At 61.0% G+C, this 18,937-nt stretch overlaps 3 protein-coding genes across 4 annotated transcripts; 2 read left to right on the forward strand and 1 right to left on the reverse strand.

Moving 5' to 3' along the window:
- Positions 1-1,115: 1,115 nt before the first annotated feature.
- Positions 1,116-6,904, reverse strand: HTRA2 (HtrA serine peptidase 2). Its single transcript, XM_034064599.1, is given in 8 exon segments — positions 1,116-1,446; positions 1,699-1,794; positions 3,729-3,798; positions 4,293-4,401; positions 4,828-4,860; positions 5,118-5,586; positions 6,551-6,816; positions 6,818-6,904. Coding segments are annotated over 8 exon segments (1,296 nt in total). The 3' UTR covers positions 1,116-1,280.
- Positions 6,905-7,198: 294 nt separating this feature from the next.
- AUP1 (AUP1 lipid droplet regulating VLDL assembly factor) lies at positions 7,199-16,155 on the forward strand. Of its 2 annotated transcripts, none has more exons than XM_034064977.1 (12): positions 7,199-7,357; positions 7,575-7,712; positions 8,109-8,259; positions 9,112-9,299; positions 9,381-9,453; positions 11,955-12,028; positions 12,757-12,823; positions 13,325-13,430; positions 13,697-13,840; positions 14,008-14,171; positions 14,356-14,444; positions 16,060-16,155. In XM_034064977.1, exons 1-12 carry the CDS (start codon positions 7,308-7,310, stop codon positions 16,103-16,105), a joined length of 1,290 nt encoding a protein of 429 aa, XP_033920868.1. In that variant the 5' UTR covers positions 7,199-7,307; the 3' UTR covers positions 16,106-16,155. The 2 variants fall into 2 exon arrangements, with proteins under 2 accessions (XP_033920868.1, XP_033920869.1); XM_034064978.1 differs by lacking the exon at positions 7,199-7,357 and adding an exon at positions 7,383-7,420.
- A 147-nt stretch (positions 16,156-16,302) lies between these two features.
- Positions 16,303-18,439, forward strand: LOC106023642 (BCL2/adenovirus E1B 19 kDa protein-interacting protein 3-like). Its single transcript, XM_034064796.1, has 6 exons — positions 16,303-16,559; positions 17,085-17,208; positions 17,288-17,417; positions 17,521-17,615; positions 17,718-17,867; positions 18,085-18,439. Exons 1-6 carry the CDS (start codon positions 16,478-16,480, stop codon positions 18,131-18,133), a joined length of 630 nt encoding a protein of 209 aa, XP_033920687.1. The 5' UTR covers positions 16,303-16,477; the 3' UTR covers positions 18,134-18,439.
- Positions 18,440-18,937: the final 498 nt, after the last annotated feature.

Genomic DNA, 18,937 nt, shown 5'->3' on the forward strand with positions numbered 1-18,937 from the left:
GCTCCACTGCTGCCTGCTCCGCTGCTGCCTGCTCTGCTGCTGCCTGCCCTGCTGCTGCCTGCTCCGCTCCTGCCTGCTCCACTGCTGCCTGCTCCGCTGCCTGCTCCACTGCTGCCTGCTCCACTGCTGCCTGGTCTGCTCCTGCCTGCTCTGCTCCTGCCTGCTCTGCTGCTGCCTGCTCCACTGCTGCCTGCTCCGCTGCTGCCTGCTCTGCTGCTGCCTGCCCTGCTGCTGCCTGCTCCGCTCCTGCCTGCTCCACTGCTGCCTGCTCCGCTGCCTGCTCCACTGCTGCCTGCTCCACTGCTGCCTGGTCTGCTCCTGCCTGCTCTGCTCCTGCCTGCTCTGCTGCTGCCTGCTCCACTGCTGCCTGCTCCGCTCCTGCCTGCTCTGCTCCTGCCTGCGCTGCTCCTGCCTGCTCTGCTCCTGCCTGCTCTGCTCCTGCCCCGGCGCTGCCCTCACTGCAGAACCCCAAAGAACTGTGCTGCTTTCATCTAAACATACCAGGCTGGGGTGAGGGTGCCCCATCCGCGCTGCTCCTGCTCCACACCCGGAGCCAGGCTGGACACGGCTCAAGGCAGGAGAGGAGCAGGGGCTCTCCCAGGAACGCACCCGGATCTGCTCCTGCCCAGGAGGGCTCTCAGCCTCCAGCCACAGAGCACGGGGAGGCCTCGGCTGCCCTCAGGGCCCGGGCTGCACGTGAGGGGGGCTGAGTGCTCCTGCAGCGCAGCCAGTGAGGCACTGCCCACACACTGCAGGGGCCAGCACCAAAAAACCCTCTCATCATGGCTTGAACCTGCCCCAGGGGAGACTGAGCTGAGCTCTGAGGCAGAAGCTGTTCCCTGGGAGGGTGCTGAGGCGCTGGCACAGGGTGCCCAGAGAAGCTGTGGCTGCCCCATCCCTGGCAGTGCTCAAGGCCAGGTTGGACACAGGGGCTTGGAGCAGCTGCTCCAGTGGAAGGGGTCCCTGCCTGTGGCAGGGGTTGGAGCTGGATGAGCTTTAAACTCCCTTCAATCCAAACCATTCCAGTATTCCATGTGACAGGAAAGGCCGAACCCTCCACAGCCCAGCCTCCCACAGGCAATGCTGTGGGCAGGAGACCCCATGGCACTGGGGAGTCCCTATAAAAGTGCTTTATTTGAGTACAGAGGGAAGGGCTGCTCCATGAGTCCACCCCGGCACCGGGCCGGGCGCTCTCCAGTCCCCACAAGGTCTCAGCATGTCCATGCCCAGCTCATGGACACGGCTCAGTCCTGCACGTCCTGCCCCACACAGCAGCTCCGTTACTCGGTGGCCTCGGGGATGACGCTCAGCAGCAGCGTGTCGTGGCCGCGCCGCAGCAGCAGGGTCAGGCTCTGCTGTGTCCTCACCGCCTCATACACGTCCTCAGCGCGGCGCGATGCCTGCCCATTGATCTCCAGCACCACGTCACCCGCCTTCACCCCGGCCCTGTGGCACAGCGACACAAGCACACGCTGGGTGAAGGCACTTCCCAGGAGCAAGGAGCACCAGGCACCACAGGGAGGCTTGGACCACAGGTACCTGAGCCAGTGGGACACCAAGCCTGGGCATGGGCCACCAGTTGGTTTCTGCTGCACATGAGGGCCCAAGCCCTGCTGCCCTGGAGCAAACCAGAGCTAAAGACATCCCACCCCCCACAGCTGCTCCCTCAGGCCACCCCCCAAGGCACAGGGCGCTTACTGATGGGCTGGAGAGCCGATGATCACCTTGTGGATTAGCACTCCATAGGAGACGTCTGGGAAGCTGGGGTCACGCAGCTTCAGCTCAGCCAGGATGCTGCAGGGGCAAAGTCAGCATCAGGAAAGGAGCTGGGCAGCAGAGCAGGGCCCTCACCCCACCCCAGCTACGCAGGACCTCTCCTCCTGCCTCCCTGACACTGCCAAGCCCAAGCACGCAGCTGCACACCCCAGGAGCACCCTAACATCATCATCCTGCCAAAACCCAGAGGACAAAGTGCTGCCTGTGCCCCGGAGGGATGGAGCTACCAGAGCAGCTGCCAGCTGGGTCACACACACATCCCTGTCTAAGTAGCCCCAGGTCAGGTGCCCTCCTGGTGTCAGATCCATTCTGCCTCTGCAGTTCCACTGCTCTGCTTTTGGGGCAGGACAAGAACAAAAGCTGAGTCCCTGCTGTTGCCAGAGGTGCCAAGCAGAGGTAAACCTGCTCCTCTCCTCCAGAGCCTACAGACTGAACAGGTTCCTCCTACCCCCACAGTGGTGGCTCAATTTCTGCACCTCTCCCTGCTCCTCACTGTGCTGTGCAAGCTGCCTCCCCGCTCCTGATGTCACAGCATGGGGGTGGAAATGAACCTCTGGGGATCACCCACCCCAGGTCCTGCTCAAGCTGAGCAGCTGCCCAGGACTGTGTCCACAGAGGCTTTGAGTATCTGCAGCACTGGTGATGCTGTGAGCTCTCCAGGACCTGTGCCAGGCTTCTGCCGCTGTCCCCACGGTAACAAAGCGGTTCCTTGTGTTCAGATGTAGCCCCTGTGTTCCAGTTTGTGCCCCTTGCTCTTGTCCCGGCTCCGTGCACTGCCTCGTGTTCTGCTCCCAGCTCAGGAGCTACACGCGCCCTCGGGCAGGCCTCTGAGCACCGTCCATGTGCGCCCAGCTCAGGCGGGGCCGCAGGAGTTGGGCTCCCACATCTCAGAGGCTTTGCCGAGTACCAGCACCATCTACCGGGCACCGGCCGAGCATCCAGCAACGTGGAGCGCTCCCCAGGCACCCACTACCTGCGCCTCACAGCGATCCCCCCCTCTGCTGGTGTGGCAGCAGCACCCCAGCCCCTGCAGGCAGCACCCCAGCCCCTGCAGGCAGCACCCCAGCCCCTGCTCGTGCTGCCCAGAGCTGCAGGCAGCACCCCAGCCCCTGCACATTAAACCATGGCACCCAAGGCTTCATCCAACCTGGCCTTGAACACTGCCAGGGATGGAGCATTCACAACCTCCCTGGGCAACCCATTCCAGTGCCTCAGCACCCTCACAGGAAAGAACTTCCTCCTTATATCCAATCTAAACTTCCGCTGTTTAAGTTTGAACCCGTTACCTCTTGTCCTATCACTGCATTCCCTAATGAATAGTCCCTCCCCAGCATCCCTGTAGGTCCCCTTCAGATACTGGAAGGTTGCTATGAGGTCTCCACGCAGCCTTCTCTTCTCCAGGCTGAACAGCCCCAACTTTCTCAGCCTGTCTTCATATGGGAGGTGCTCCAGTCCCTGATCATCCTCGTGGCCTCCTCTGGACTTGTTCCAACAGTTCCATGTCCTTTTCATGTTGAGGACACCAGAACTGCACACAATGCTCCAAGTGAGGTCTCACGAGAGCAGAGTAGAGGGGCAGGATCACCTCCTTTGACCTGCTGGTCATGATCCTCTTGATGCAGCCCAGGATACGGTTGCTTTCTGGGCTGCAAGCACACACTGCAGCCGGCTCACGTTCATTTTCTCATCACCTTCATGCTGTGCTGCAAAGGGCCCTGATCCAGCTACTCCAAGTAACAACTACTCTGGAGGGAGTTACAGCTTCTGCCACACGTGTAGAAACCTGCAAGCTTCTCACTGATCCCTGACACAGCCTAGAGCCTACACACAACATGAGCACAGAGATGTGCGTGTGAATGCTTCAGCCCTCCCGACACCAGGCACTCCCAGTTTGGAAGATCCCATCACACAGTCACCGTGCCCCACAACACGAGCAGCCTTAGAACACGCACCTGGGTGTAAGAGTCAGCATCATCACCCCGATGTAGCGGCGCCTTGTCTCTGTGCTGCCAAACCAAGAGCCTGGCAAAGGAAATGACGTGGAATGACCCACGTGCAATGGGAGCAGTGCTGGGCTGTCACAGTGCCCACACACCCCACAGCAGACAGGGGGTGTGGGGTCATTCTGATGCCCAACCAACACCTCATCTAAGCTGCATTCACCAGGTGGAGTTTTACATTATTGCAACTGTGCTGCTTTGAGCTGTCAGCTTTTTGGACTGAGAATACCCCTCCACAGCATCAGCATGTCAGACAGCATCCCAGAGCAGCAGAGCCAGGCAGCGTTCGACACCACTGACATAACTGCCTGTCCTTTCCAATACAGCTGAATCTGGCGCCTTCGTTTCCATCAGCACACACAAGGCGACGGAAGAGGCAGAGGGAGTTTCATCCAGGTGAGAGAATCTTACCTGCAATGCTCTGCTTGCCCTGCTCAGAAGTGGTGCCTGGAGCCCAGCGGTGCCAGAGCTTCCCTCTTCCCTCCCCCAGACCCAAGCACAAGGCTCCCCACTCACTTTTACGGTGCTCCTCCTTTTCCAGGAACTTCCGCAGCCGGTCAGAGGGGATGGCAAAGGAGATGCCTGATGTCACCTTCATGGTGTTCACCCCAATCACTTCACCGTCCTGCAGGGGAGCAGGCACTGTGCTATCCCACTGCATCCTCATGGAGAGGGCAACCACTGTGCAAGCCTGGAGTGCTGTATGTGTCCCCATCCCCTCCCTGCCTCCTGCTTCTGCAGCCTGCCTGGCCCTGCCAAGCTGGGCAGGGACCAGTCCTGCAGCTGCAGCCAGTACAGCCCTTCCCTGAGCCCTGCCAGCAACAACCAAGCCGCACGCACCAGGCAGGGCTCGGCTGTGTCATGAAGTCCCATGGACTCAGGCTCCTTCAAACAGGCAGTGCAGAGGGCACGGCACAGGGCTGAGCCCCAGCTCCTCCTCACAGGGAGCCTGACGCATGCACAGTCCCCACCTCCCAGCAGCTGCAGCACCCACACAAGCACCCACCGAGGCAGACAGAGGGCACCCGGCACCGCTGCCCTAGGAACTTACCAAGTTGACGAGGGGGCCCCCGGAGTTCCCGAACTGCAGCAGAGGAGAGAGCAGTAAAAAGGCCATAAAACAACGTCCTCGCACAGCAGGACCCGAGGCAGGGAGGCAGTGTTCAGAGAGCAGGGTCAGGCTGAGGAACGCAGCAAGCGCCTGGGTGACCAGCCAGAATCCCTCCATCCCCCAGTGCTTCCAGTCTCCTCTGACCTCACGGCACCCACAGCCCTTCCCCAGCTCCCACCTCCCCAAAGAGGGCAGCAGGATGAGGTGGCAACCTGCCGAGCTCCCCTTACATCAATGGCAGCGTCTGTCTGGATGTACTCCATGTCAGAGGCGGCAAGGCCCAGCTCCCGGCTGCCCCGCTGCGCAGAGCTGACGATGCCTGAGGTGATGGTGTTCTGCAGGGCGAAGGGGCTGCCCATGGCCACCACGAACTCTCCCTGCCGCACCTCGGAGGAGCGCCCAAGGGGCAGCGTGGGCAGCGGGTGCTGCAAGAGAGGAGGGCGGTGAGCGGGTGGGAGGGACAGAGGGAGCATCTCCAGAAGCAGGATGAGCACCTTCGGCTTGATCTTGATGGTAGCGATGTCTGCGACCTGGTCCACGTCCTGCACCACGGCATCGTACTGCTCCCCGCTCGCCAGCTTCACCCGCACGCGCCGCCGGTTCGCCACCACGTGCGCGTTGGTCACGATGAGCCCGTCCGGAGACACCAGGAAGCCAGAGCCATTGGAGATGGGCACCTCGCGGCCCAAAAAGGGATGCCTGCAAGGTGAGCGCAGCTCAGGGAGGGGTGGCAGAGACCCCGAGGGGACTGGTGGGGCCTATGAGGAGGGCAGACAGGGGCTAGGCTGGGAGGCAGTGGGGGACAGTGAGGATGTCTGGGCAACAGCGTGATGGGAGCAACTCCTTCGTTCCCCATGTGGAGAGCCTGAATAACCAGGCACATGACTGGGGAGCAAGCAGGAAGAATGAGAAGTCCAAGCACAGCTGGAAAGGTGCAATCCCGCTGGGAGGCACGGTGGGAAGTGACACAGGTGGAGCTGTTGTGGACTCTCTGGGAAAGGGCAGCAGGAGGTAGGTAGGAGGGGTTGTGATCCGCACAAAGTAGTAGCCTGAACATACAGAACCTTGCCCTGGAGCAGGTAACAACCACCTGGGAGGTGATGAATACATGTGCTGTAGGTAGCCAGAGGAAGGCTCACAACTGCAAGTTCTGGTCCCCATGGGAGATAACAATCACCCTGACCTCTGTGGGCGACCTCAGCCTGGTGCTGAGTGGGGTCCCTTCAACCTAAACCCGTCTCTGACTGTCTGAAAAGCAAAGTCACGCTCCTGGGCCAGGGATCCTGCGCACGGGACAGCCTTGAGCTGCTGCGCAGAGGCGGCTTCGCTCCCACGGTGCTGCAGGACTGCAGAGCGCCAGCTCAGGGACACCGTCCCTGCCGCAGAGCACACGGGCTGAGCCTGTGCAGGCACAGGGGACGGAGAAACCCCTCCCGGGCCACGTGTGGGATCCCACCTGCGCCATGCTCGGTGCCGGCTGCCCGGGACACGGGGCAGGGCGGCCGCGGGTGAGGCTGGGGATGGGGCTGCTCCGTGCGGGGAGCCGGGAGCGCGGCTGTGCCGGCGGGGACGGGGGGTACGGCCGGAGCCTGCCTAAGGAGCAGGACCGGGACAGGGTCAAGAGGACCCCCCGGCGGGACCGGGCTGCGGACCGGGCCGGTACCTGCCCACGATCTCCACATAGACCAGCGCTGGCGCCGTCTTCTCCACCACGTCAGCGATGAAGTTGAAGGCGGCGCGGGGCGAGGCCGGCGGCGGCGCGGGGACGGCAGCGCACACCGCGGGCAGCACGGACCGGGGCCGCTCCCCCCGCCGGGCCCACAGCAGCAGCAGCGCCGCCGTCCCCGCGCCCAGCGCCGCCGCCAGCACCCGGCCCCCGCCGGGGGAGCGGGGAGGGGGCGGAGGGGGCGGGGGGAGCGGGGGGGGGGGCGGCGGCGGCGGCTCCGCACAGTGTCCGGTACCACCGCTCACCCCCCGGCCGCAGCGCGGCTCGCGTCCACCGCGCCAGCGCCGCCATGCTGCTGCAGGGGTCACGTGCCTCCTGCCGCACGGCACGCCGGGACGTGTAGTCCCGAGGCGGAAGGGTGACACAGGCGGTGGTCCCGCCGCGGGGCACGCTGGGAGCTGTAGTCCCGCCGTGCCACGATTCTCAGCGAGGCCGCTGGTGGGGGAAGGCAGAGAGCAGCTCATTGGGATTAATTGGATTAATAGGATTAATAGGATTAATGGGCTCACCGGCTCCACCGGCTGCGCCCCCCTCGCCGAAGGGGCTCGGTGACAGAGAGGGGTACCGGGGTGCGGCGCGGTGCACGCCGGGAAGGCGCCGCCGTTCCCAAGCTGCCCCGCGCGGGCAGGCGGGCGGCCGCGGGGGAAGATGGCGGCGGGTGTTGAGCGTCCCTGAGGTACCCGGTGCGGTAGGGATGGAGCCTCCCTCGGCGCCGGGCCCCGAGCGGCTCTTCGACTCGCACCGGTGAGAGCCGCAGCGGAGCCTCGGGGCCTCATGGGGGGGGATGGCGGAGAGAGGCCCGCGGGGGTAAGGCGGCCTTTTCCTGGGGGGTTGGGGCCCGCTGCGGAGGGGGGCTCCTGAGGGAGCTCCGTGAGGATACCGGGATGTCCCGGGAGGGGGGTGGCGCAGCGAGGCCCGGTCCGGTCGCGCTCAGGCCGCTCCGCTGCTCTTTGACCCGCAGGTTTCCAAGCGATGGGTTCCTGCTCCTGGCCCTGCTGCTCTACGCGCCCGTGGGGCTCTGCCTGCTCGTCCTGCGCCTCTTCATCGGCGTGCACGTCTTCCTGGTCAGCTGCGCCCTGCCCGACAGCGGCCTGCGCCGGTGCGTGCCGGGAGGAGGGGGCCTGAGCCGCGGGCATGGCTCCTGCAGAGGGTCACAAGGAGCTTTTGGGTCTCTCTGCTCTCAGACCCATGAGGGCACCTTCTCTGCCATGACCAGAGCAGGCAGTGGCCTCTTGAGTGCCCAAGGGTGGATGCAGAGCACTTGGATCGGTGCGGATCCTGTGGTGGTTGCTGCCCCTGTTCCCGCTGCAGCAGCAGCTCTGCAGGCAGCCTGCAGCCCCGCTCCTACCCTTGCAGTTCCTGTCCCAGACTGTTCCCTCATCCTCTGTACCAGTGTCCTTTGTCCAGTCACGTGCATTGCCAGGTCCCCTCTGTTTGCTGGTTGTGCTCAGTGGTGGCTCCGGCCCCAGGATGTGAGGAAGCTGCTTCCCCCCAGGTTCATCGTGCGGGTGATGTGCTCGGTGCTGGGGCTGTGCGTGCAGCAGAGCGACCCCCGGCTGCGCGACGCTGGCGTCAGAGTCTACATCGCCAACCACGTCACGCAGTTCGACCACAATGTCATCAACCTCCTCACCTCCTGCAACACGGTGAGGGGCTGGCGGGAGCCTCCCTGGGGTCCGGAGGGTGCCTTCCCCAGGAGAAGAGCCCAGAGAGCCCTGTCAGAACCCAGGTGTTGCCCTGGTCTCCTTTGGTTCTCCTTTATCAATCCACAAGCCTGGAGTTCTTTGTGGTTCAGTGTCACGTGCTTGGGCATTACATGAAACCTAGAGCAGGGTGAGAGGAGCAGGAAGTGTTAGAATGGGTATTGATTTTATTGAAAGAGACTGGCAGATCCCAGCAGCTGCGTCTCTTTTAGGTAGGTGCTGTCAGGAGCAGGGCTGGATGTGAGGCTTTTCCCCCAGCACTGGGTGTCCCCCTCACTGGCTGTGGGGTGGTGGTGCTGGGGTTCTGCTGGGCTGCTGCTTGTGTAACTCCCTCTGCTCTTGTGAAATCCCCATAGTGGGAATTCCCGAGTCAGCTGGCTCTAAACGTGCCTGGGAGTGAGTTGGTTGGTTCTATACCCTGAACAGTGGCAGATTTACTCCTTACCTGGAGAAAAGTAGTTCTTGGGAGTAGTGTGTCCTTTACCAGGTGTGTCAGGAGCCTCTAGAGAGAGCAGTGGGAAACACGGTTGTTGCCCAAGGCAGGGGGAGTTTGTTTCTCTGGCAGGCAAAGTACAGCCTAAACTGTAGATCAGGAATCAAACACCTGAGGACCTGGGGCCTTGCAGTAATAATGTGCTTTCTGCTATAGCACTTTTAGCCAGCAGGCTGCTCCCTTGCCCCAAGAAGCATCTCTGCTGATAAGCAGGAGCTTTGTTTCCCATTGTCCACTGGGAAGTAGCACCTGGGGGGAGGACAGGATAGGACAGGGTTCCTCTGACTCCTTTTCCCTTGCAGCCTGCCCTGAACAGTGCCCCTGGTTTCATCTGCTGGTCACGAGGGTTCATGGAGCTGGGAGTGAGCGGGAGCCGAGCAGAGCTGGTGGATTCCTTGAAGGCATATTCATCCCACAGAGGGAACCCCCCGCTGCTGCTGTTCCCGGAGGAGGCAGCCACCAACGGGCGGGCCGGGCTGCTCCACTTCAGGTACCAGAGCAGCTGCTGCTGTGACACAGAAGCACTTGAGTTTGGCTTGGGATCACTCCCTGTGGAATTCCTCCTTTCCAGCTCCTGGCCGTTCTCAGTGTCGGACGTGGTGCAGCCTGTCGCCCTGCAAGTGCTGAGGCCTTTGGTCACTGTGGTGAGTGGGGGCACAGGGCAAGGGGGCTGTGCAAGCCTGGGCTCCGTGATAGGGCTGTTAATCCTGCTTTGAAGCCTGCGGGAGATGCAGCCTCCTCTTCCCAGGGACTGGCTCCTCAGTGCTGATACTTTTCCTGGTGGCTTTCTCAGGAAACTTGCACCAAGTCAATACCCTTGTAGTCACATTGGCACCTTTGTGAGCTCCTTGCTGTTAAAGTCTCTTGACAGAGTAGCTCCAGTTGCCTTGGAGTGGCTGATGTGCCAAAGGTTGGCCAGGCTCTCTGGGTACATTCTTGAACTCCCAAGTGCAGACATGAGCATGATGCAACATCAGCTTCGGAGAAGTGGCAAAGTTCGTGCTGCTGATGCTGGTGCTGCTGAACAGACTGCAGTAAACTGTTCTTAGCTTGCTTACAGAGGGAGATCTTGTTGCATTTCTGAGTTCTTTATATGATTTATGAAGCTACTTGGTTAAAAGATACATTTTACATTTGTCTGAAATTTTAGTTGGTCCTCTATTGTCCACCTATTTAAGGCAGTAGATGAACAGTGGATAGGGCACAGTGAATGGATTTAGAGGCATTGCAAGGATTTTTCAAGGGAGGCTCTGACAGGGGTTAGTTCTTTGCCAGTGTCATTTAGTGCCTCCACTGGCTGCAGGGGACAGCGCTGAGACCTCTGCTGCTGAGGTTCAGGCTGGTGGATGATGAGGAAGTTGCATCACTGATCCAGGGAGCCACCAGCAGCAGTGGGTGCGTGGCTGGGACCTGTGGTGTGAGTGCTCTGTGGTGCACAGCGGTGCTGGGTGTGATGGTGAGAGCTGGGAACAGCTCTGCAGAGCTTTGGCAGCCCTGCAGCCAGGAAAGTGGGGCAGTAGTAGAGGGAGTTCAAGGAGACCACAAGCATGAGGCAGGATCCAGATAGCAACTTAGAAGTACTCAGCACCATCAGCTCAGCAGAGGGAGTGCTGTGGGTGGCTCCCTGCACCCCAGAGAAGGGGTGCAGGAGTGGAGGGGTGTTAGTTGTGTGTGACAGCAAACAGCAGCAGGCTCTGCACATGCTCAGGCGAAATGCTGCTTCTGCTCAAGTTCAGCAGTGGGTTAAGATGCAGTTTTCTAACAGTGAGCACCCTACATTTTTGAGTAACTAATCGAGAGGAGTGGGAGGGCTCTGTTCTGGATTGCTGATAGGGAGCATCACATCTTCCCGGTGCCTTTGGCTTTTCCAAGGGATTCTGTGAGATGTGACAGATTTTCTGTGCATGTTTTCCTTCATGAATGTTGGGGACAACAGCATGCACATGGCTGCAGGTGTTTGAAGACACTGTTATAGCTTGGCTCGGGTTGCTGCCTCCAGAGGCTGAGCAGGACTTTCTGCCCTAGTTCATCCTGCTGGATTCCTTATGCAATTATAAACTATCAGAAACTTGTGAAGACTGCACTGGAGATGCAGCACTTTGAGTGGTTCAGTCAGTGCCTCGCCTGAAGCTTTCTTAGGTCCTTGTGTGACACACTGAGCTGAGTGAAGCACTGAGCTTGGAGTTAAGGAAGAGTTTTCCCACCTTTGGGCATCTGGAAGCTTGGAGGAAGCGTTGTTCTGTGGCCCACGTGGCCTGGGTTCAGCTGTGACAGCTTCCTTCTTCCTGGTACCTGGTGCAGTGCTGGGCTTGGGGTTCAGGCTGGAACACTGCTGGTAACACACGGGTGGTTTAGTTGTTGCTGGGGATCAGTTGGCCAGTGCTGAGAAACTGGGTTGGGCATCCCTTGTGTTTATTCATACTTTCCCCTTCCCTTCTTAGCTTTATCTTCTCTCCCCTTGTTATTTCCCTTAGTAGTGGTGGTTCTGTGTTATACTTTAGTTATTGAGCTGTTGTGATCTCAACCCCTGGGATTCACATTCCTTCCGTCTTTCTCCCATCCTGCCCAGCTGCTGGTGCTGAGCTACCACCCAGGGTTCAGCCATGACAAGAAGGCAGTGGAGCTCGAGTCTGGCTGTTGTTATCACTGTGAGGGTTTGGCTGTAGGTTTCTGAGATCTGATCGTCTGGGAGATGAGACTTCTTTATAAAGTCACCTGCAATGGTTGTGGTTTCTGGGCTTTCCTCCTTGCAGCACCTCTTGCTAGGCTGAGGCCTGGGGTCTGTCTTGGACTCACAGAACTGTTTGGCTGGGAAATACCTTTGTGCTTAGTCCAGCCATTACCCCAGGACTGCCATGTCCACCTCTGAACCATGTCCTCAAGGGCCTTGTCTCCACTGGTGGTGGGTGAATCCCTCCACCGCTGGTGACTCCACCACTGCCCTGGGCAGCCTGTTCCGGTGCTGGAGGATCCTTTCGGGAAGAAATTGTTCCTAATCTCGACCTAAATCTCCCTTGGTGCAGCTTGAGGCCATTGCCTTTTGTCCTATCCCTTGTTCCTTGGGAGCAGAGACCACCAGCATCCTGATGGAGCCCTCCCCAGCTCCTGTTTTCTGGATGCAGCCTCATTGTGCTCTCTTCCCCAGAGTGTGGCTGACTCCTCCTGGATTGCAGAGCTGCTCTGGACCTTCTTTGTCCCCTTCACAGTATATCAAGTAAGGTACTATCCCTCTCTCTTTCATTTGGGGCAGGGCATGGGGTGGACAGAGCTTGTGGTAGTGAGAGATCTTCCAGTACTGCTGATGTGCCCCTCTCTGTGGTCTCAGTGTGGCTTTGCTCAGTGTTATTTGGTCCATGCCAGGTCCAGTTGCTGGCCCAGCTTCTGAAGCAGAGTGGGCCTGATTCCTGCATTGGGTTGGGGAAGGAGAGGAGTCTCCCAGGGCTTTCATGTCCAATTTGCTGGGTATATTTTTGAAGCTGGCTGCTCTGCTGTAATTCACCCCAGGGTTCCTCAGGTCCCATGGATGATTCCCTGCAGTCACTCGTGGATTGCAGAGGGGGTTCACACACCTCTCTGGGGCCCTGGTGAGCCCAGACAGGCTGAGAGCTTTGGTGTGATAAGGGCTCATAGGCAGCAGAAGGGGGCTGGAGTCACATTCAGGAGTCCTGCTGATCTGTTTTCTACTTGCATGTAAGTGTCAGTGGCTCCTCATCTGGGGCCTTTCTGGGAACTTCATTAGGACATATTTGGCATGTTCCACTTGAGTGCTAATAGAGATTCAGTGAGCAGCTTTGTTTTCCAAACCGTGCTGTTCCCTGAACTCTGCAGCTTATGTTGAGGTTTCACACTCGCCTGGTGGGGAGAGGCTTGGGGCAAGCTGCGGTGGGGCTGCAGGGTTGGTCCTGGGGGGTGCTCCCCCCACAGCCCAGTGCTGTTGTCCCCGTTAGGTGGCTGCCGTCCGTCCCCCGGCGCGTGGAGGAGCCGAGCGAGGACTTTGCGCTGCGGGTGCAGGAGGTAGGATGGAGCAGTGCCCACAGGAGAGGGTGGGGGCAGAGCTGCAGGGGGTGTTCCTGGGTGGGTGCATTTGGGTGATGGGAGCTCTGGCCCCAGTTTATTGCCCCTTCCATGGTCTGTTTGCTGCCCCCTTCCTTTCCGTTCTGTCTGTTCCCAAGGCTCTGCCCATCAAGTTCAAGCCTTTCACTCCCTTTCCATAATCCCACAAGTCAAACGAAGCAGTTGGTTCTCCACCTTTCCCTTATGTGCTGGGTGCCTTATAGCTCCTGTACCAAGGATCTTGTATCTCCCTGTCAGCCTATTTTGGCAGGATGATATTGCCAACTCCTGGTCCTTTATACACTCCATGCAGGCTCTGGAGAAATCAGTTCCCAGTCCTCTTGCTGTTGCTGTGGCTCCACTCAGGCCTGTACATGTACTGCACTCCCCTGCAAGCTGGGAATGCTGGGGTCATATGTGTTGTGTGTCATGTATATGTGCCTCTTCTCTGCATCTCTGCAGCTCTTGGCCATGGAGCTGGGTGTGGTATCCACACGGCTCACTGCAGCAGACAGGACTGAGCACATGAAGAGGCTGAGACACACATCGCTGCTCCCCTTTGCCCCAGGTGGGTGTCCTGGGTCGTGTCCTCACTAGGGAACTGCCACTCGGGCTCTGCCTTTGGAGAGGGCTCAGGGTGCTCTTGGTTCCTCATGCACAGAGGGAGAGAAGGAGGCATGTTGGGGAGCAGGGGCTGTGGGTGTACTCTGGGCTGAGGTTGGAGTTGGCTGCCAGGGCGAGCACCACCGCTGCTGCCCACAGCTTGCTCACCATGGCAGCTCATGCTAGAGCAAGTGGAGCTGTAGCAGCTCAGAGGCCACCCTGTTGTTGCAGCCTCGAGCCAGGCGCTGGCAGCACGGCGCCGGGTGCCGTCCGGCCTGGCTGGAGCTCCCGAGGACGGGCGCATCGCAGCGATGGCGCAGCAGGTCAAGGAGGTGCTGCCTCACGTGCCTCTGGAGGTCATCAGGATAGACCTGGGTAAGCCATGCCTGCTGGTAGCAAGGACACAGCACCACCTTCCATGCTGTCTGTGATGCCTGAGAGCAGAAACCTTGTCCCTGCTGCACTGTAGAGCACAAGGGCAGCAAGGGTGTGAGTGTCCCAGAATGGCAGCTCGCTCTAACACATCTTCCTTGTCCCTACAGCCCAAACCAACTGTGTGGACACCACCATTGCCAACTTGCTGGAGGGGAGAGTATCCTTCTTCCCTGACAGTAAGGAGGCTGGTACTGACCTGCCTGCCCCAGCTACCTCCCAGGCTCCAGCTGCTTCTGGCATCCAGGGCTCTGCAGCTGAGCCTTCTTCCAAGGTACTTTCGGTATTTATGTTGTCTCTTCTGTGTGATGGCTCATAGCCAGAGCACGATGGTCTGTGTCCTGCGCTAGCCATGGGGTATGGGGATGGAGCATTCTAAAGTGACCTGGCACTGCAGAGCCACTGGGGAGCTCTGGGGTCTGGCTGTGTCCTCATGGCTCCTGTGCTTTGTGTTCCAGGCAGCTGCAAAGCAGTTTGCCAAGTCCCCTGTGGAGCGGCACCTGTCCCTGCAGGAGCGGAAGCGAGCGCTCTATGACTACGCCAGAAGGTGAGAGCCCTGCTCCAGCCCAGACAGAGCCCCCATGCCCCCCAGCAGCACCCGGGCACCTCCAGGCAAGGGCCAGCCTCGTGTGCTCCGTGCTCTGGCCTAGGAACAGGGGCTCGGGCAGAGCTTTGTCTGCATCCCCTTGTCATTCCTGGGAAGTGCTCCTGGATTGTTCCTGGGCTTCTGCGTTTGGGGACTAGGTGTGATTGAAGCTATTTGCCAGAAGCTGCTAAGGAGCAGGCATAGCAAAACCCCTCAGTTGGTATTTGGTGCAAGGGATTTGATTGCTAGAAGCCATTGTGGGCCTGCAGTGAGTGTTCATGGTGTGGGAACACATTTCAGGCAGGAGTTGGCTGTTTGGCAGCAGGGAGGGTGCAGTTCAGGTTCCTCACTGTAAGTGGAGAAGTGCAGGGATCAGGGAGCGAGTCTGACCCCTGTGTGGGGTTTTAATGAGGCAGATCCTGGAACCAGCGTCCAGTTCTGGTGCTGGGTCTGGTGTAGAGGAGATGCAGGAGTTCCAGGCAGTTTGTGTGGGTCCCCTGTGGAGCAGCACTTGTCCTTGTAGGAGCGGAAGTGAGTGCTCTACGACTACGGAATGCACAGAGCTTGGTAGGGTCTGTGGGAAGGGGAGAACCACTCTGGTGCTCCAGGAGAGTCAGGAGAAGGTTGCAGAGGCTCAGGGATCCCATAGACCTCTGAGATCAGCTTCTCTCTGCTACTGAGAGAAGGAAATTCCCATGTCTGGAAGCTGAAGTGAGGCAAATCTTCAGTGCCCACTTCTCTAGGGCTTGTCCCAGGTGGCTCTGGGTAGCTCTTGCTCACCAAGGACTTGGTTCAAGCAGCTTTATTTTCCTGAAAGGTGATGGCAGTTTGGAGGAGTTCCATCTCGGAATAATCCTGTGCCACAGACAGTGGTAGACTGAGCTCAGAGCTGACCCCAGGCCTGATGGGAGCGTGGAGATGAGGGCTGGATCCACTGGTCACAGTCTGTTCAGCAGCAAAGAAAAGAGGGTGGGAATCCTTTCTTGTGGATACCCAGCCTGACTTCTTGCTGCTCCTTTCCTGAGGCCCTTCTGCCTCTTGGCTATGGAACAGTGATCTCTGCTCCTGAGAGGAAGGGGTTTGGGAAGGCACTTGGGCTCCTCTGTGTCTTTACCCCAAAGGGCCCTATGTGCTGTCCCAGCCTCAGAGCAGGTGTGTGTGTGTCTGGAGTTGCTGGTGATGGCAGCCCCCGTCACTCAGTGGTTCAGGCTCAGCTCAGGGCTCCCAAGTACTGCTATACCCTGGCTGCTCCGGCATTCCCAGCGCCAGGCAGTTGTTCCTGGTGGGGCTGTGCTTTGTTCATGCTCTGCAGAAGCTGGTGTCCCTCAGCTCAGCATTGGGCACAGGAGGGGGGGTCCCACAGTGTCACCGCTCCTTCCCTTCTGTCCTGGCTCCCCCCGGAGCACTCTGCATGCGTCTGTCCAGGGGCCTGGCTGCTCGGTCCCGCTAGTGCCCTGGGTCTGCCGCGGGCCGGGATGGGCGAGCTTCGGACGGGCACGGCGCGGGTGTGGGGGGGCTCCGGTGGGGGGGGGTCCTGCGCCGCGGGCGGTGCCGCTGACGCCGCTGTCTCCCGCAGGCGGTTCGCGGAGCGGAGCGGCGCTGCGCGGCTCGGTGCGCCCTGAGCGGCTCGGAGCGCCCCCTGGCGGCGGCGGCAATAAACGGCGGCAGCGTCTGGCGCGGCTCGGCTCTGCTGGCGGGGGGGCGGGGCTACCGGACGGGGGCGGGGTTACCGGGGAGGGGGCGGGGCCAGCCCTGCTCCGTGCGGGCCCGCACGCGCCGCGGCAGCCGCCCGCTCGCTCGCCGCACGTAGGCGCCGCTTAAAGGGGCAACGCGGCGGCCTCGGCAGCGGCGGCCGCGGGGCGGGGCTGGGGCCGAGCCCTGTGGGGACCCGACCTCCGCCGGCGCTGCCGCCCCGGGGCCCACCCGCGGACCCCCCTGCACGGAGCCGGTGCCCTTTTAAGACGCGAGCTGCCGGTGCCGGTGGTTTTATTTACATGGGGGCTCGGGGGTGTCACGTGACGGGCAGAGCCGCGGCGGCCGAGCGCGGCGGGGCCATGGCGTGCACCGGCGATGACGGTCGGTGCAGGCACCGGGCGGGGGGCGAGGGGGCCTGGGGGGGTCAGTGCGGGAGCCGGGGGGTGCCGAGTGCACTGGGTCAGGCAGGGGCCCGGGCAGGCACCGGAGGGAAGGGTGAATGCGGGTCCTGGGGGTCCCGGCCGGACCTGGGGGATCTGGGTTAACGGGAGCCTGGGGGTGCTCATGGGGGGATTTAGGTTAATGGGCGTCCCGGGAGGGCTGACGTGCACCGGGGTCCGGGTCGATGGGGAGCTTGGGGCTCACGGGCAAGCTGGTTCCATTGGGGTCCCGGGGTGCTGATGTGCACCGGGGAGGGTGGCAGGGGTCAGTGGGGATCCCGGGCAGGGGACTGACGGTCCGGGGGAAGCAGGGCATGGTGAGGGCAGCCCTGGGCAGATGCAGATGCCCAGGTCAGAGGCAGAGCTTGGTGCTCCCGTGGTCCGTGGGCAGCGGTGCCAGAGGCACAGGGGGGCAGAGCGGGGTGCGGGTGGGCCTGGGGTCGGTGCCGGCTGACGGCCCCTGCAGGCTCCTGGGTGGAGCTGCGCTGCAGCCCCGGGGGCCCCGAGCCTGAGCCCTCGCGGCTCTCCTGCCATGCCGACGTGGAGCGGATGCTGCTGGAGGCCCAGCTGGAGACTGAGAGCGGCGAGAGGTGAGTGCCAGGGACCAGCAATGGGTGAGCCTGGGCCCTTGGGGTAGCACAGGCCTGGTGACCGGGGGTTGCTTTGCAGTGCCCTGCTCCTGATGGGCTCCCCAGTCTGGGATGAGGATGGAGCCGGTCCAGCCAGCGAGCGACCTGGGGACAGCGACCTGCGGCCTCCGTGCAGCCAGCCCCAGCCAGGCTGCCTGCACCCCCGGCAGGTGAGGGAGCTACAGCCTGCTCTGCGCCCTGTGCCATGCCCTGTGCTATGCTGTGTCCTGTGCTGAATGCCCCTGGGCTTACCTGTCCTGTGCCTATTCCTAGCGGGATGTACCAGATGAAGCCGAGCGGAGGGAACAGCACCTGCCAGCATCCCTCAACTGGGCCTGTGCCTGCCACCCTCAGCATCTCTCTCCAAAGTAAGGCCATATCCTCTGCCGGCACGCCCTGCTGTCCCCTGTCCTGTGCCCTCCTGCAGTGCTCTGTCCTCCTCCCTTCCCGTTAACTGTGCGCTTTTCCAGGGAGTTTGCCTTTGTGTGCTCCCCGCAGCCGGTGCTGTGGAGCCTGCAGGGAGGAGCAGTGGGGAGAAAGAAGAAACTGTTCAGTTCAGAGCTGCTGCTGCTCTTCATCCCCTCGCTGCTGCTCAGCCATGTGCTGACGCTAGGGCTCGGGTGAGTTTCTGATGGGCCTGACCTGGGCTCGGGTGCATGCAGGGGGAGTCCTGCACTGATGGGTGTCTGTAACCTGGGAGCCCTTGGCTGGCCTGGCCCAGGAGGCTGCCCTCATGGAGGTGGGCTGGGGAAACACTTCTGAATGTGGAGTGCTCTTCCTTGGGTGCTGTTCTGAGCATCTCTGGGGGGTCACTTACAGCCTCTCTTTCCGACCCAGGATCTACATCGGGAAGCGACTGGCGGCCTCCTCAGCCAACCCACTGTGAAGAGCCAGGATCGGTGAGGCTCCGTGGGGGGCGGCCCAGGCATCAGTGCAGCCCAGCTGCTCCCAGGCTTCCCAGCTGTGGCACGAGGCACTGTCTCCCGTCATCCCTACTTTAGCCCCAGCCCAGGAGCTGATCCTGCTCTCCCACATAGACAGAAGCCCACTGATGGCAGCTCCAGGGGCAGGCAGCCCCTGCCCCCCCATCCCTTGGTTACGGGTCCATGTTCCTCCTTTTTAACACAGACTGTAAATATAATTCCTGAGCTGCAACATCAGAGTGCGAATAAAGAGCCCTGAGTCACTGGCAGCACCAGACCCACACAGCCCAGCACCGGGAGAGCAGGCAAGCTCCGGGCGTTGTGGCATTCCCATGGGCTCAGGCTGCAGGAAGTCCCTGCCAGTTGGGGTGCTGGGGGGGGTGCCTGGCTGTTAAAGGGCCCCTGCTTGGCCTGTATGCATGTAGGGATGAGTGCTGGGCTCATAGACAGTTTTCAGCCCTGCTATAGCATGTAAGGCTGGTGCATTAGTGCTTTATTGGCCATGACTGAGGCAGTGGGGAGCCCAGTGCTGGTGGCCAGGGCCTGCGAAGCCAGATGTGGCAGGAGGGCTGGTACTGCCCAGGCTGCACACAGACCTGCCTGGGCCAGAGTTGGTTCTGGTGCTGTGGGATGGGGTGGGAAGATGAGGGACAAGGGACGGGAGCTGCCCCTGGCAGAGCTGGGCCCATGCTGGCAGGGGGCTTGTTGCCCTGTGCGTGCCATGGTCCACAGGCAGTTGAGGGTGGAGGAAGGAAGATCCTCTCCAG

Source organism: Melopsittacus undulatus, chromosome 7 (genome assembly GCF_012275295.1).
Source record: "Melopsittacus undulatus isolate bMelUnd1 chromosome 7, bMelUnd1.mat.Z, whole genome shotgun sequence".
Taxonomy (NCBI): Eukaryota; Metazoa; Chordata; class Aves; order Psittaciformes; family Psittaculidae; genus Melopsittacus; species Melopsittacus undulatus.